This window comes from Globicephala melas, chromosome 20 (genome assembly GCF_963455315.2).
Source record: "Globicephala melas chromosome 20, mGloMel1.2, whole genome shotgun sequence".
Classification (NCBI taxonomy): Eukaryota; Metazoa; Chordata; class Mammalia; order Artiodactyla; family Delphinidae; genus Globicephala; species Globicephala melas.
Window position 1 is genome coordinate 3,091,833 of NC_083333.1, and position 14,617 is coordinate 3,106,449.

The following is a 14,617-nucleotide window of genomic DNA, read 5'->3' on the forward strand; positions in this document are numbered from 1 at the left end:
ATATTGCCTCAATTTCTTGGGAAAACCCAACAACTCATATAATAATCCTTATTTTCCCATGGATAAACGTAACAAACTTTAAAAAAGAAATTTAAAACAAAGATAATAAATACCTGCAGAAAATTCAACCACTGTAGATACGTATAAAGAAAAATTATTTAAAATCCCATCACCTAGAGGTAACCACTATTATGATTAATTTTATAAAAGGTGGATGTATTATTACATAAAAATTAAATATCATGGGGATCTTCTTGTCAAAGTATTGTTCTTTCAATGGCTATCTTTTTAGAGTTAAGGTGTTTCCAATTTTTCACTATTTAAAATTTTCAGGCAAGACTTGTAATCTACATCTTTTCAGTTAAACAGTTACTACCTTGTGACAAAACTGCAGAATGAAAATTAACTGTTACATAAAACTTAATAATTATATACACAATTAAAATTATTATTCGTATCGCCAGTCTGCCCTCCAATAGGGTTATACCAACTTATTCTTACATTAAAGCATTATTTGAGAGCATGTGTCCTCATGTCTCCAACCTGAAACTGTCAACCCTTTTTAACTGTTGTCAAACTAGTAGTCAAAAGTAGTATCTCTGATTTTGTCTGCATCTTTGAATACTAGTAAGGCTGAATATCTTTTTAAAAGCTTACTGGTCATCTATATTTGTTGCTTTAAGAACTGTCAGACTATTCTTTATCCATTTTTTCTAATTAGATTGCTTATGTTTTTATTAACTGCATATTCATATTAGCCTTTTCTTATGTTACAAATATTAGCCCCAGTCCATCATTTGCTTTTAACTTTAGATTTGTGCAGTATATGATTCACTTTAGTCATTTTTATTTTATGCTTTCTAGCTTTTGTAGCATACCTAGAAGGGCTTTTCCTCATAGCAAGATTAATATTCACCTATATTTTTTTCTGAAGTTATACAGTGTTAATTTTCACATTTACATTTATGAGCCTTCTGGAATTTATTAGGTCTAAGTTTATTTCCAGAAAGCTAGAGACCAATTCTGTCACATGGATAATGAACAGTTTATCTTTCCCACAAAGATCTAACACCAATTTTATCATAGATTAAATTTAAAATATACAGGAAACTATTTCAAGACTACGCTTCAGTGATGTGCTTATCTATTGCTAAGATTTTACCATAAATTTAAGTTCTTTTAACTTTATACTATGTTCTATTATCTGGTAAGTAAAGGTTCTCAGAAAACTTTTCCATAATTTTCCTTAGTATTATTACATATTGTTCTAGGTTAACTTGAGACTAATTTTTTTAAGGCTTAAAAAAAAATCAGGATTTTGCTTGTGCTGGTACACTGATCTAATATATTTAGAAATAAATGACATTAGTATTCTGCTGAGTCTGCCTATCCAAGAAATGTATGTATGCCTATTTATTTTTTTAAGTCTCTTAGAAGAGTTATTTTAAGCCTGCTTCATCTAAGATTTGAAGATTTCTTGATAAATTTATTAGTCATATGTTACCTGCTGTTACTATGAATGGAATTTAAAATATCAGTTAACATTTATTGAGCACTTATTTTATGCCAGGCACGGTGCTAAGCATCTTTAATCATTTCATTTAACCCATCAATTCTATGCCTCGTTTCACAAATGAGAAAACCGAGACACACAGGGGATTAAGTAATTTGCCAGATGCCACATAGCTAGGAGTGGAGATTTGAAGCTGGCAGTATGGTTCCAAGGATGATGCCTTCCATTAAATACTCTGACTAGATAATTCTGACTTGTGTTTTTCAAAGTATAAAAAAAAGGACTCTTCCTTCCAACATGAATTCCTTCCAATGTGAATTTGCATTTGGGGAAGAAAACATCAATCAAAAATGGGAGTTCATAACTATAACGTGCTCAGTCTTCTAAGTAGTCCATACCTTCCCATCAAGAATAGTCTCCCATGTTGCTCTTTTCTTGCTTATTGGACATTCTTCCATTTCCTGCATGGCTACTTCATATTCCCCATCTAAAAGCTGTAAGCGCCTGTTAGACAAACACATACACTTTAAAGTAACCTGAGTATTATTGTAAGTACACAAATTCTACATCTTTAGATTTATACTAAAAAGCATTTATTAAATTTATAAACTAGCTTACATACCCAACAAGACTTAAAAATATACCTACACTCCATTCCTGACAAAAGAAATTTTAATGATTGGTACTGATAATTATTACTAGAGGATTATTTCATTACTGTAGCTACTCAGATGTAACTTTAAACACTTCAAGTATAATATGCCTAAGGTCTTAAAACTTGCTAAGTTTTAAACGTTAAGTATAAAGCATGTGTGCAGGCTTTATACTTTTAAAAACAAGGTAACAACGGTGTTACAATACTTGCCTTAGGGAACCGCTAAGAATTATGTCTCTGTTACCTTTAACTACTGTAAGTACTTGAACTACAATTCTTGACTTTTATACTTGAACAGTAAACTAATTAACTGTAAGATCCTGGGGGGCACCTGGCACATATAGGTGCTCAATAAACATTTCATAGGTGAATGAATAAATGGAATACTGGTTGAATCAAAGAATCGATTAAATTCTACCCATACTCACAGTATAGTTTTAATGTGTGTGTACATATCTGTGTGTGTATACATAGTTTATGTTATTTTTTCCATACAATTAAACACTACTAACCTAAATACCATTCTTCAACCATACTCAATAATTAATTGTATATCAAGAATCTGGCATCTCTTCATCAGTCTTAGAGAAATTCTGTTAGGTGGTATTAGCTGACATTTATTGAGTGCTTACTATGTGCCAGGCACTATTTTAGACTTTACAGAGTTCATTTAATCTTCCCAACACCTCTATGAAGTAGATGCTATTACTCCATTGTGCAGAAGAAACTGAGGCATAGAGAGGGTTAAATAACTTGCCTTAAGATGACACAGTGAGTAGCCAGAGCTAGCAACAGAATCTAGGTAATCTGTCTCCAAAGTCTGACTCTTAACACCGAATGATTTTGAGCCTTAAGAATTTTTGTCTTTATGCTGTGCTACTGAATTTATTCTACTTCATAATATATCAACAAGGCTGTTCAACTTAATATTTTTAGAATATTAATTCTAAAAATAATTTTATTTTATTTACTAATTTGAATAGGTAATACATTAGTATGCTTCTAAAATGGAAAGGACTTTTCCTCCTGCATGTTTACATGACTACATAATATTCTATTTTATGGCTGAACACGTGACAGCTACAATCCAATGTACTCTCCTACCTGTAGTGTATGAAGAGGCCCTTTTCCCCCACAGCCTCATCAACAGTGCTTTATCAAGTTTTTTGATATCTGTCAAACTGGTAAGTGAAAAAATGACATCTCAGTGTACTTTTATATTCAGATGTTTTACCTTTTAGTTGTTTAAAAACCATATATATTTTCTTTTCTTGTAAACATTTTCATGATATCCCTTCCTCATTCTTCTATTGGCCTGTGATTTTCTTTTTACTTAGTATAATCTTTTTATATTAAAGGAATGAGGCATCTATCTATACATTATGAGTTGAAATTAATTTTCTCCTGACTTGTCATCTTTATTTTGACTTGGCTTATGATGGCGTTTTTGTTTTCAGAAGAAGTTTTTTAATTTCACTCCATATTTCATACTCTTTCAATATGGCTTTTTAATTTTGGTTATTCTTTAAGGAGACTTTAGCTTCTCAGAGATTATAAAAAGAATTTTTATAACATCTAACTCCTCAGATCTTGGTTGGCAAATACTTCTCCTCTACTGAAAGAACTACGACCCTTTGAAGAAATAGCCAATTCCAGAGCAGAGGTAGGAAAAGGAGAATGTAAAGCCTGGAATATCTAGAATATTCCACAAAACAAGGAAATAAATAAATAAAAACAAGTCAAACGGACTTAGGAGCCTGCTTGGAAGGGCTCCTCCTGACAAAATTTGGGACAATTTGAGCACTAAAATAGCAACATCAATAGATTAAAACAGACTGAATAAAACTGGAATTTGTTAATCCATACTGATTAAAAAAAAAAAGGTTGAGAGAAGGAACGCTCTTCTTCACAGAAAAATGCCAACAAACCAAACATGGAAGAACTGATAGAAAGTTACCATGTGGCCACAGCCACAGAATAATTTACTCAAGTAAGAATCATCAATGGATGCTAAACTATTGCGTTAAAAAAAAAAACTTGGGAGCAAAAGGACATTTATCCAGTTTCATGTATTAATTATTACAGGTTGCATATTAATTAATTAAAGTGAAAAGGGACCATTAAAATGGAGAAATATGGTAAATACCACTTTAGCCAAGTGATCAAACCTAATATCAGCTGTGTCTGTGACGTGCACAAAGAACACATCACCAATTAGTGTTCCTGCCCAAAATGTTTAACCCGAATCTAAATATAAAGAAACAATCACAAAAGTCCAAATTGAAAGACATTCTGCAAAACTACAGGCCTGTATTTAAAGTGTTGTTATAAAAGGCAAAAAAAAAAAAAAAAAAAGGCTGGAAAACTGTTCCAAATTGAAGGAGACTGAATAGATATGGCAACTGACACAGAGCGCAATCCTTGACTGGGGTGAGTGGGGAACAGAAAAGGACATTATCGAGGAAACTGGGGAGAGAGTATTGTATTTTTTGTATCATGTTAAATTTCCTGAATATGATAGGCGTACTGTGGTTATGGAGGGAAATGTCCTTGCTCTTAGGAGATATACGCTGAATGAAGTGTTTATGAATAAGGAATGAAATCCAGCGTCATGATCTAACCCTCAAATGGTTTGTCACAAAAATACACTCACAAATAAAGCAAATGTGGTAAAATGTTAACAACTGATGAATCTAGGTGAAGGGTACATGGGTATTAATTACTACCTGTATTGTTCTTTCAACTTTTTTATAGGTTTGGAAATTTTCAAAAGAAGTTGGGAGAAAATTCTCCCATGATTTCCTCTTGGTACTTTTTAAAAAAAGCAGTTTTTTTGTTTTAACGTACAAGGAATATGTTAATATAAGGTAGAAAGAATTCTTAAAAGAATATAATGTACCCCTTCCCTCATGCTGCCTAAAATATATAGAACATTTACCAACACTGATGAAGCCCAGTGTGCAACAACAGCCTAATTGCTTCTCCCACAGACACAACCCCTATCTCCTAGCATATATGTTTCTGTTGTTCTCCATTTAAATTTCTGATCCACATTCAAATTTCTGACTTTAAAAAAAACACTATATTGGTTTCTGCCGGTAACATTAAGTGACATTAAGTGATATATTCTATGACAATATGGTAGCAAAATCCATGGCATTATTCCTAATCACCTTTGCTTTCCCATTAAAAGCCCTATAACCTTTCTTTACCCTAGCAGCTAATAAGTGGATTACATTAAAACAACAATTTACTTTTTAAAGAGCAGGAGAAACACACTAATTGCTTTTCTTGGCTCTTTCTCCTATACCTAACAGTGAACTGTGTTAACTACCAGTGAGCAGCCTAGGACAAGAAATCATGACGTATTATAGGTTTCATCCTCCAACCCTATCAAAAAAGAATGCTGTATCTGCTTCCCAGAGGTTCTTTTACTGGCACTAAGATGCTTCATTCCCAAACGAAAACCGTAGAGATGATTATACATCCAAGTGTTCCTTGCTACCTTGTGCCAAATGCACACAGAGCCACACAATGATGATTACACACACTTTTCTTCCTTAACTCTAGTAAATACATAATCTCAAGATTTGCACGGGGCCCACTTTATTCAGCTCTCTGCTCAAATATGACCTTTTCTCAGAGGCTTTCTCTACAAAAACCACCATTTATTCTCTTTATTCTTCTTCACAGCATTCCCACTAAGTGACATTAGTTGATACAATTTTGGGGGGTGGTGTCTGTTTCCTCCACTAGAAGTTAAGCTCCATGAGGGCAGGGGTTTTGTTGCCTTCTCACCGCCTAAAACAATGTCTGACAAAGAGGAGACACTCAGAAAATACTAGCTGAATAAACAATCTTAACTGAGCCGTTCAAATAGTTCCTCATATGTGTTTATTGCTTTCTACGTGATAAAGTTCAGTATTTGCAAATTTCTTTTTTCATCCATAAGAATAAAGAGAAACAAAGGCAAAGAAACAGTATCACCACTATATTCTGCTTCAAAATAAAAACATTTCTAAAACATGGGAGCCTTGCTTGTCCATCAACATTACCTGTTTTTATCAAATACTGTCATTTGTGCAACAAATGTTTTTTCCCCATCTTCACGATTTCGTTTTCTTCTAGCTGGAAGTTCTTCACTGACATCTGAATTTGACAAACATTTCTCATGAATCAAATATTCAAGCAAAAACATACTTATGATATATAGTCCCTTCACATAACATACTACATTTATCCCAAATGAGGTACAAATAAACTTAAGTTACAATATAATAATATCCAAACACTCTTCAACTTTACGTCTCAACCTTATGTGTATGTCCTTACTTTTTGATATTCATTGACATTATTAATCCCACATTTTTGCAAATATTATTTTCTGTTCAGAATGATCTTTACTGCTAGGCAAGGAGAAAAAAACCCTCCTCATTCATGGTTACTTTCCAGGAACTTCAAAACTCAATGATTATTTCTTCCTGGGTGCTTCTCCCCTGAACTTCACAAATACCTCTATTATACCACATATCATTTAGCTGCAATTATATTTTATGTTTATCTCCATACTCTAGGTTATGAGCCTTTGGAAGATGGGACTGGATTTCTTAATCATCTTTGTGTCCCCAGCACCTATATGTTGTTTGAATGATCACCTCAAAGGTGGATTCAGAACTGTTGGGAGGATACAAGGATAGATGTATGGTAAGTATAATAAAATGTTAACTGTAGACTCTAAGTGGTGGGTAGATAGGTGTTCACTACCAAATTCTTTTGTCTGTTCTGTATGTATGAAATTTTTCACAATAAAATGTTGAGGGGGGAATGAATTCATTGTTTGCTGAGAGACTAATTTAAATACCAGTCTTTTCCATCCAGTGTTTTTATATATATATATATATATATATATGTATTTTTTCTTTTGCTGCATGAAATGTTTCATCATACAACAATGAGAATTTTACAGATTAAATACCTAGTACAACACAATAGCCAAAAGTCTAAGAGCAAGGCCAATCTACCGTAAAATTAATTATCTCATTAGACTATAAGAGATTTGCAAATAAAGGCCATGCTATTAGAACACATGCATTTATTTCTAGTTCTGCACCATTTTTCCCTCTAAATAATTATGAAAATAACTAAAAAAAGAAATATTCTGTACACAATTATGAATACTACGAAGATGTATTAGTTCAATCATTTTCACTGATCACCTTAATAATCTCCAACAACAAAATCTAGTAAAATTATTAAAATAAAAATTACCAATATTTTCATTGGTTTCTCCATTAATCATTCCATTAAACTCTCTTCTTCCTGGACGAGTCACTCTAAATAGCAATGAGTAAGACTTCACCATATGGCTGTTACTAGGTTCAAATTCATTACTGGAAACTGCAAGGGACGGGAAATTTCCAGGTTTTGTTTGATTGAGGTCAGGATTCAAAGGCACCTGCTTTTTACCTGTAGGAACTTGCCTTATTGGACAACTTACATCCTGCAAAGGCAAAGATTATTATATTTATTTATGCATATGCAATTGTAAGAATTACAATAAAACCTCTAATCACAGCTATAGGAAATATGGTATAGGCCATGATTTCCAAATGGCATGCTAAAATTCTAACCATATGTCTGAAAATTGTGATGAAGCAAAAAGAAAATTTGGATCAACTATCTTTCAAATAATAGCACAATTGAGGATATCCTCAATATAATGAAAATAATGATATAATAGTATATCTAATATTTAGCTGATGGTCATCTGAAAGTTTTAAGTTAGAAATATAGAACTAAAACCATGCTTAAAATATTACAACTCATGTAAATTAATCTTTTCCCCTTAAACATTCTATTTTAACAAAATGACTCATAGGACTGTTAGAAATGAAAAAAGATTATTACAATAACCCCATTATCAACAACACTGAGAAATAGTAAATCCATATATTTAAATATATTGTTTATAAGAAGTAACATTAATCATCTTATGAGTAATATTCTGTAATTCTATAACTAGAGTTATGCTGAAAGAGCAAAGCTGAAAAATTGCAAGATGCAGAAGACCTTTTTAACAAGAAAATATAGTACATTATTTTGGGTAACTTCTTTTTAAAAACAAACAGAATATATGCTATGGTCTTAAAATTCTGCTCTACAAGAATATAAAATGAGAAAAATAAAAGTCTCCTCCATCCCCCAGGTCTTATACTCCAGAGAAGACTAATATTAGCAATTGGTTGTATATATCCTTTGAAGAAAACATTTACGCCTATTATTTTTTTTAACACAAAAAGGACCATACTATAGTTACAGGCACATGTTTTTGCCTAAATAATAGTATTATCTTGAATTTTCACATCACTACTTGTTGTGTATGGGGGTTGGGTGGGAGCGTGGAGTATTACTAACTAACTTTATAGAGTTTTTAATACTTACACTGCTGTCTCCCATCACCTTGGTCTATTCCATACCAACGCTCTAGCACAGTTTTCACCATATCACCTTACTGTGATTGATTTTGGAAAAGCATGAGCAATCAGAACCTCTATACAGGTCATTCCATTTTTTTTTTTGGTCTCACCACATGGCTTGTGGAATTTTACTTCCCCGACCAGGGATCGAGCCCAGGCCCCCTGCAGTGGGAGCATGAAATCCTAACCACTGGACCGCCAGGGAATTCCCGCCCATTCTTAAAATACCCAAGGACTTAAGGCTACTAAAAGTATATCTGTTGGCTTTGGTGGGTTGCCCAGGAAATTTAACCACCATAATACTTGTTTCCATGGTGAAATGATTTCCTCTTATAAATAAAAATTTGAAGCAATATATTTATAAGTTAATGGCTGATAATGCTAGAAACAGAAATTTCTTTGCCTGAGAGTAGTGTTACAAGATAATCCTTTTGGGAAAAACTCTCTCTTAGCCCTTATTTAAAACATTAATGTGTACAAATAGCTAAAACAAATAAGCTAAGAGACTAGAGTGGCAGGAAGCAACTGAATTTATGTCCTAAGATGCTAAAAGATAGCTTCTTCCCTTCACTGTCATACTCCTGTAACAGAAAGTTTTATGCAGATACCTATAGGCAGATTAGGAAAAAAATGAAGATATGGGAGGTTGGCCAAAGAGGTTATCAGTTTTACAATTCAGCCATCAACATATTTAAAAGCTTTTAAGGTTTATATGCATAAACAATATATATGCATAAACATATTCAATGAAAAAAATTATTCCATTTCATCTACCAGTATCATCCTATACATTACCTTTCTTTTTTTGTGGCAGACTTTCACAAGCAGGACTTCCAGGGTAACAGAATTTTGTTCATTTTCTGAATTTTGTGATGGCTTATCTAAATAGAAAATCAATACTTTAAAATCTATTTTACACCTGATCTTAGCCAAAAGGCTGAGAAGTGATTAAAATCTATTTTTAAAAATAGTATTCATTTTCCTAAGAAGTCTGAGAATTTACAAAAAAGACTTCCTATAATGAAGTCTTCTCAGAAGTTTACTCGTTCCTTTTTCCCAAAATCAGTTTCAAATTTGACAAATCAGTTTCAAATTTGACAAATACAGTTAAGGCTTCTTAGTAGAAAGCACAAATGAAATAGTTCAGGAGAGGTTAACACACAAAATAAACATTAAAATTTTTTTTTCCTTCTTCTAAAATCTATTAGAAAAATTATTTAGTTTAAGATACATTTAAATTGAACTGGTTACTATTTTACATATTTCATTTCATTTTGAATGCTCAGATATTTAAACTAAAAGGCTCTTTTTGTTGTTGTTGTTTTGTTCTTTTTGTTTTTGCGGTACGTGGGCCTCTCACTGTTGTAGCCTCTCCTGTTGCGGAGCACAGGCTCCGGACGCGCAGGCTCAGCGGCCATGGCTCACGGGCCCAGCCACTCCGCAGCATGTGGGATCTTCCCGGACCAGGGCACGAACCCGTGTCCCCTGCATCGGCAGGCGGACTCTCTACCACTGTGCCACCAGGGAAGCCCACTAAAAGACTCTTTGATTTGATCAAAACTTATAACCAAAGGGATTTTAAAAAGTTTTCAAAAAATATTAAACATAAAACTTGCATGCCTAAATGGGATAGCAAAAATCAAGATATTATTTACTACCTAGGGAAATCTCTTGGTTTATAATGTTTAGGAAATTTAATTTTAAAGTAATAGTCTATATTCTCTATATCAATGAACAAAGGCTTCTGCAAATTAAGGTTCCAGAATACTTCCCTACAGCTTGTCTTTAATCCCAAAGGCATTAATAGTCCAAAAAACTTAAATATTTAATCATTCATTCATCAAGTTCCTAATATATCAAACTACTATGTACTTCTATATAGTTCTCTATATATTATAGATAAATCCATAAACATATACAGAAATAAAATAATTTTTGTTCTGAGATTTTGGACAATACTTCTTTCTACTTGAAAACACTCTTCTTACTCAGGGTGTATACATAAAATACATTTCAATCAGTCTCTTGAAAGTTGCATCCAGAATAAAAATAAATTAATATACCATAAAATAACCAAATATCTAAAATGCAGTAACAAAAATACTCTCTGAACAATACTCACCATGAAAATAGTACCCTAATAATCTTTGTGTATTCAATCTAAGCAGTCTCAAGTAGTAATTGCTAAACAAAAGTCTTCATTTAAAAACAAAAGAAAAAATAATCATATTTTAGGGATTGTGATGTTGCTTTTCTATCCTGATTTCTTAAAATAAAAAACTACGAATATACCTTGAATAGACAAGGGAGGCAATATATCTGCTTCTTTCCAACTTCCACTAATTTCAAAGTTATAATGGGAAATTATCTTCTGGAAATAGAAGTATCAACAGAGTTTACTTTCTCATTTACTTCAGTAATATCAAGAAAATAAAGTTCAAGTGAATTTGTGCAATTTTTGAACTTTTTTGTCATGTAGATGGGAAAAAAGTTTATCGTACCATGTTCCAGTTAATTTCAACTAATTAATTCAAGTAAATTTAATTACTATTAATTAATCAAATAATATTAATTAGTAAATATTATTCGATTAATATCCATAATGATTTCAGTGATGAATAATTTATGTTTTATAGAAGCCCCTGAGAACAAAGGGCTAACAAACCTATAAAATTCAAATTATAAGCTTCTGAAGTATTAGAGTTCATGTACTTTTTAAGTATCACAGAAGACCAAGTATGATGAATGATTAGAAATATGAACTCTACAAGATGATTATAAATGATTTAGGAGGGAAAAAAACATGAAAATGCTACTGAGGTTACTTCTATATAAAAAAATAGAACAGATATAAGGCAAAACTAGAAGTAAAGTTACATTAACTGCTAATACAGATATGACCAGACTTCAAATTTCTTACATTAAAAACCTGATTAGTTATCAAACTGTTCTAATATAACCATTCTGCTTATTATTAAACTTTGTTTCTTACTAAACAATACCAAGGATGACCAACCTGACCTGTTTCTTATAAAGGTTTTATTCCACTACATGATTATTAAAGGATACACACACAAATTTAACATGGACAAGCCTGGAGGCATTTTATCCACTCTGAAACCAACTGAAACTTTACCCAGTACGCTTTCACCTCTTTTAATGAAGTAACATTTAAGACTATATAATTTTCTTTATATAATATCTAACACATTGATATATCCCATTGGTAGCAGTGGTTGTTTCAGTTGTTTTATTATTGTATTAAAAAAATACTCAAGGGCTTCCCTGGTGGCGCAATGGTTGGGAGTCCGCCTGCCGATGCAGGGGACGCGGGTTTGTGCCCCAGTCCGGGAGGATCCCGCATGCCGCGGAGCGGCTGGGCCCGTGAGCCATGGCTGCTGAGCCTGCGCATCCGGAGCCTGTGCTCCACAACGGGAGAGGCCACAGCAGTGAGAGGCCTGCGTACCGCAAAAAAAACAAAAAACAAACAAAAAAAAACTCAAAATGTTTATGCAGAAAAGGGTTCTACTCAGGAGACTCTTCACCTATTCCAGGTTCTAAGGCAATTAACTACAATTCTCATCATAAGTCTTTATAATTTAAAGTTCGAAACATGTTGGAAATAAAAAATCTAAGAAATTTAATTTCATTACAAGTCCTTCCCATTATTTTCTACTTACGATCTTTGGAAAGATGATGGCTCTGAGTTGGGTAAGATAATGTTACACACCATTTTTAAAACTGCAATACTTAGAGCCCTAAAAGGTACGGTTGAGCGGTAAGAGCTGGAATTTCATCTATTTAGATATGAGCCAGATGAAGCTAACGTTTACCTTCGCAAGAATGATCCCACACAGCACTGATTATTTTAATAATTTAAAAATCTACTTAAAACTTAAATAGATAGCAAGACAGCAATAAGAAAACCAGGCGATGAACACAACCTTATGTATAAAGTCTACTTACAATTTTTAAAAACTTTTAAGGCAGAGTTTCTTATTTATTTTTTTTATTTAAGTGTAGTTGATTTACAATATTGTGCCAACCTCTGCTGTACAGCAAAGTGACTCAGTTACACACATATATATTGACACATTCTTTTTTTTTTTTCCATTCTTTTTTTAAAGCCAGAGTTTCTTAAAACTTGTTCCTCAGACAACGTACTTCTGAATTACCTTGGTGCTTTATTAAAATGCAGACTCCTAAGCTCCACCAAAACCCTGCTAGATCTGAGTCCCTGTAGGGTCCAGGTATATGTATTTCAAACAAACTGTCAAAATGTTTCTACACACACTAAAATTTAAGAACTACTACTTTTAAAGTTTAATGAGTTGCAAGTTACCTCCTCCATATCCCACCATTGACCAAATAAAGCAATAATTGAAACTGCTGGAGAAATCCACTAAAGAGAAATTAAATTATCAACATCACCATCTTTTCCATTAAATATAATTTTATGAATTTACACGCAATTTTATTTTTCAGTCACAAAGGTGTTTTGTTGTAAGAATGCCAATATGTTTAAGTACATACCATTTTTGTGGAAGAAACCAGTAAATGTAAGCTGCAGATGAGCTGACAAGCTAAACAGAACAAAAAAATTTTATCACTTTAATATTCTATAATAAAAATAACCTAAACTGTAAAATATAACACTGAAAGCAAAGCTACTTCAGCTAATTTATAAATATTTGGCTGTCTAATTCTTAACTCTGTTCAAGCCCATGACCCCATGCTCTCCCTGTTAAGTATGACATCCAAAACAGTGTGTTTATACACATTAAAAACACACGTACACACACAAATAAAAACAAAAACACCAAAGAAGCAAGGCAGAAAAAAACAGACCACCAAATAACAGGCAAGATAATTTACTGTGCTTTAGTGTTCTACCTATAAAATGGGGACAGGTTTTCCCTTCCCACCCGTCAAAATGGTAGCTGAATCCAGGCAAAAGTGTTTGAGTATTTTCAAGCTACGGAAATTTAGCCTCCTAACAAATGATGCAGAACCATCACTTTCTACTTCAATTAGGGATGAAATATACAATCACAAATCTGCTATAGATTTGTAATTTACTGTTTCAACTTGTCATTTTCACTTTTAGTTTTAGAAGCAATGAAAAGGAAGCATAAACTATAATGATCCTTTTGTTTTGAAAAATATTTACTACCAATGGAAAAACTATTAAGTTGGGCTAGAATAAACAAAAACATCAACAGGCTTTTGTAGTACCTTTAAACTGGAAAAAGAGAAATCTGTCTCGTGATCAGGAGCCATTCATAACTTTCCAGAACAGATGTTGGGAAAAGGGAAGCAGTACTTTTACTCAAGAAATTGACTAAAGAATCAAAGTAAATAGCAGTAAAAGGGCAATAGGGATCAATAAAGGGTATGTTTTTGTTTTTTTTAAAATGATGGTGACAATCTACGCATTCTTATAATCAGAGGGGAAGAGTTATATAAAGACTTTGAGGCAAGAGAGCATTAAGGAACAAGTAATGACTGGAAATGAGGACATATTATAAAGAGGTTAGCTTTGTAACTTTGCCCAGGACTCTTCTTCTTCTTAGAGAAACAGGAGGTAAGTGAGATATTTCAACAGAAGATGTGAGGATGCCTCTATTTTCTTAGTGAGGTAATCTATGAAAGTGTATGCTAAAAAAACTACAGAGTGGAGGTCCTGAAGGGCATTTCTAGAACAGTACTAAGAAAAGTATGCTAGGGTATCAGTAGAGAACAAAATGACTATGGTGGAGTAGAAGTGTAAGGGTCCAAGCAGAGTTAGAAAGCATAAACCCAGAAAGGAAAAACTAAGAATAGCAACTATAACTTAAGTATCAAGAAAAATAAAATGGGATTCTTGAAAACAGGTAATTCATGTATATTACTTTCTGACACATATCAGATACATTTCAAAAACACAGCGGGAGTGGGGAGTTGACTATAAATGGGGCATGAGAGAATCTGTAG

At 32.9% G+C, this 14,617-nt stretch overlaps 1 protein-coding gene across 2 annotated transcripts in view; it reads right to left on the minus strand.

Moving 5' to 3' along the window:
- Positions 1 to 14,617, minus strand: part of SUZ12 (SUZ12 polycomb repressive complex 2 subunit) — a 39,582-nt gene that overhangs the window by 9,789 nt on the left and 15,176 nt on the right. For both annotated transcript variants that reach the window (XM_060289933.1, XM_030862112.3), the window contains 5 exons: positions 13,178 to 13,227; positions 9,440 to 9,525; positions 7,437 to 7,668; positions 6,224 to 6,317; positions 1,912 to 2,017 (listed from right to left, as the gene is read on the minus strand). In XM_060289933.1, coding sequence (XP_060145916.1) covers positions 1,912 to 2,017; positions 6,224 to 6,317; positions 7,437 to 7,668; positions 9,440 to 9,525; positions 13,178 to 13,227 — 568 coding nt within the window. The remainder of the gene's footprint in view (positions 1 to 1,911; positions 2,018 to 6,223; positions 6,318 to 7,436; positions 7,669 to 9,439; positions 9,526 to 13,177; positions 13,228 to 14,617) is intronic.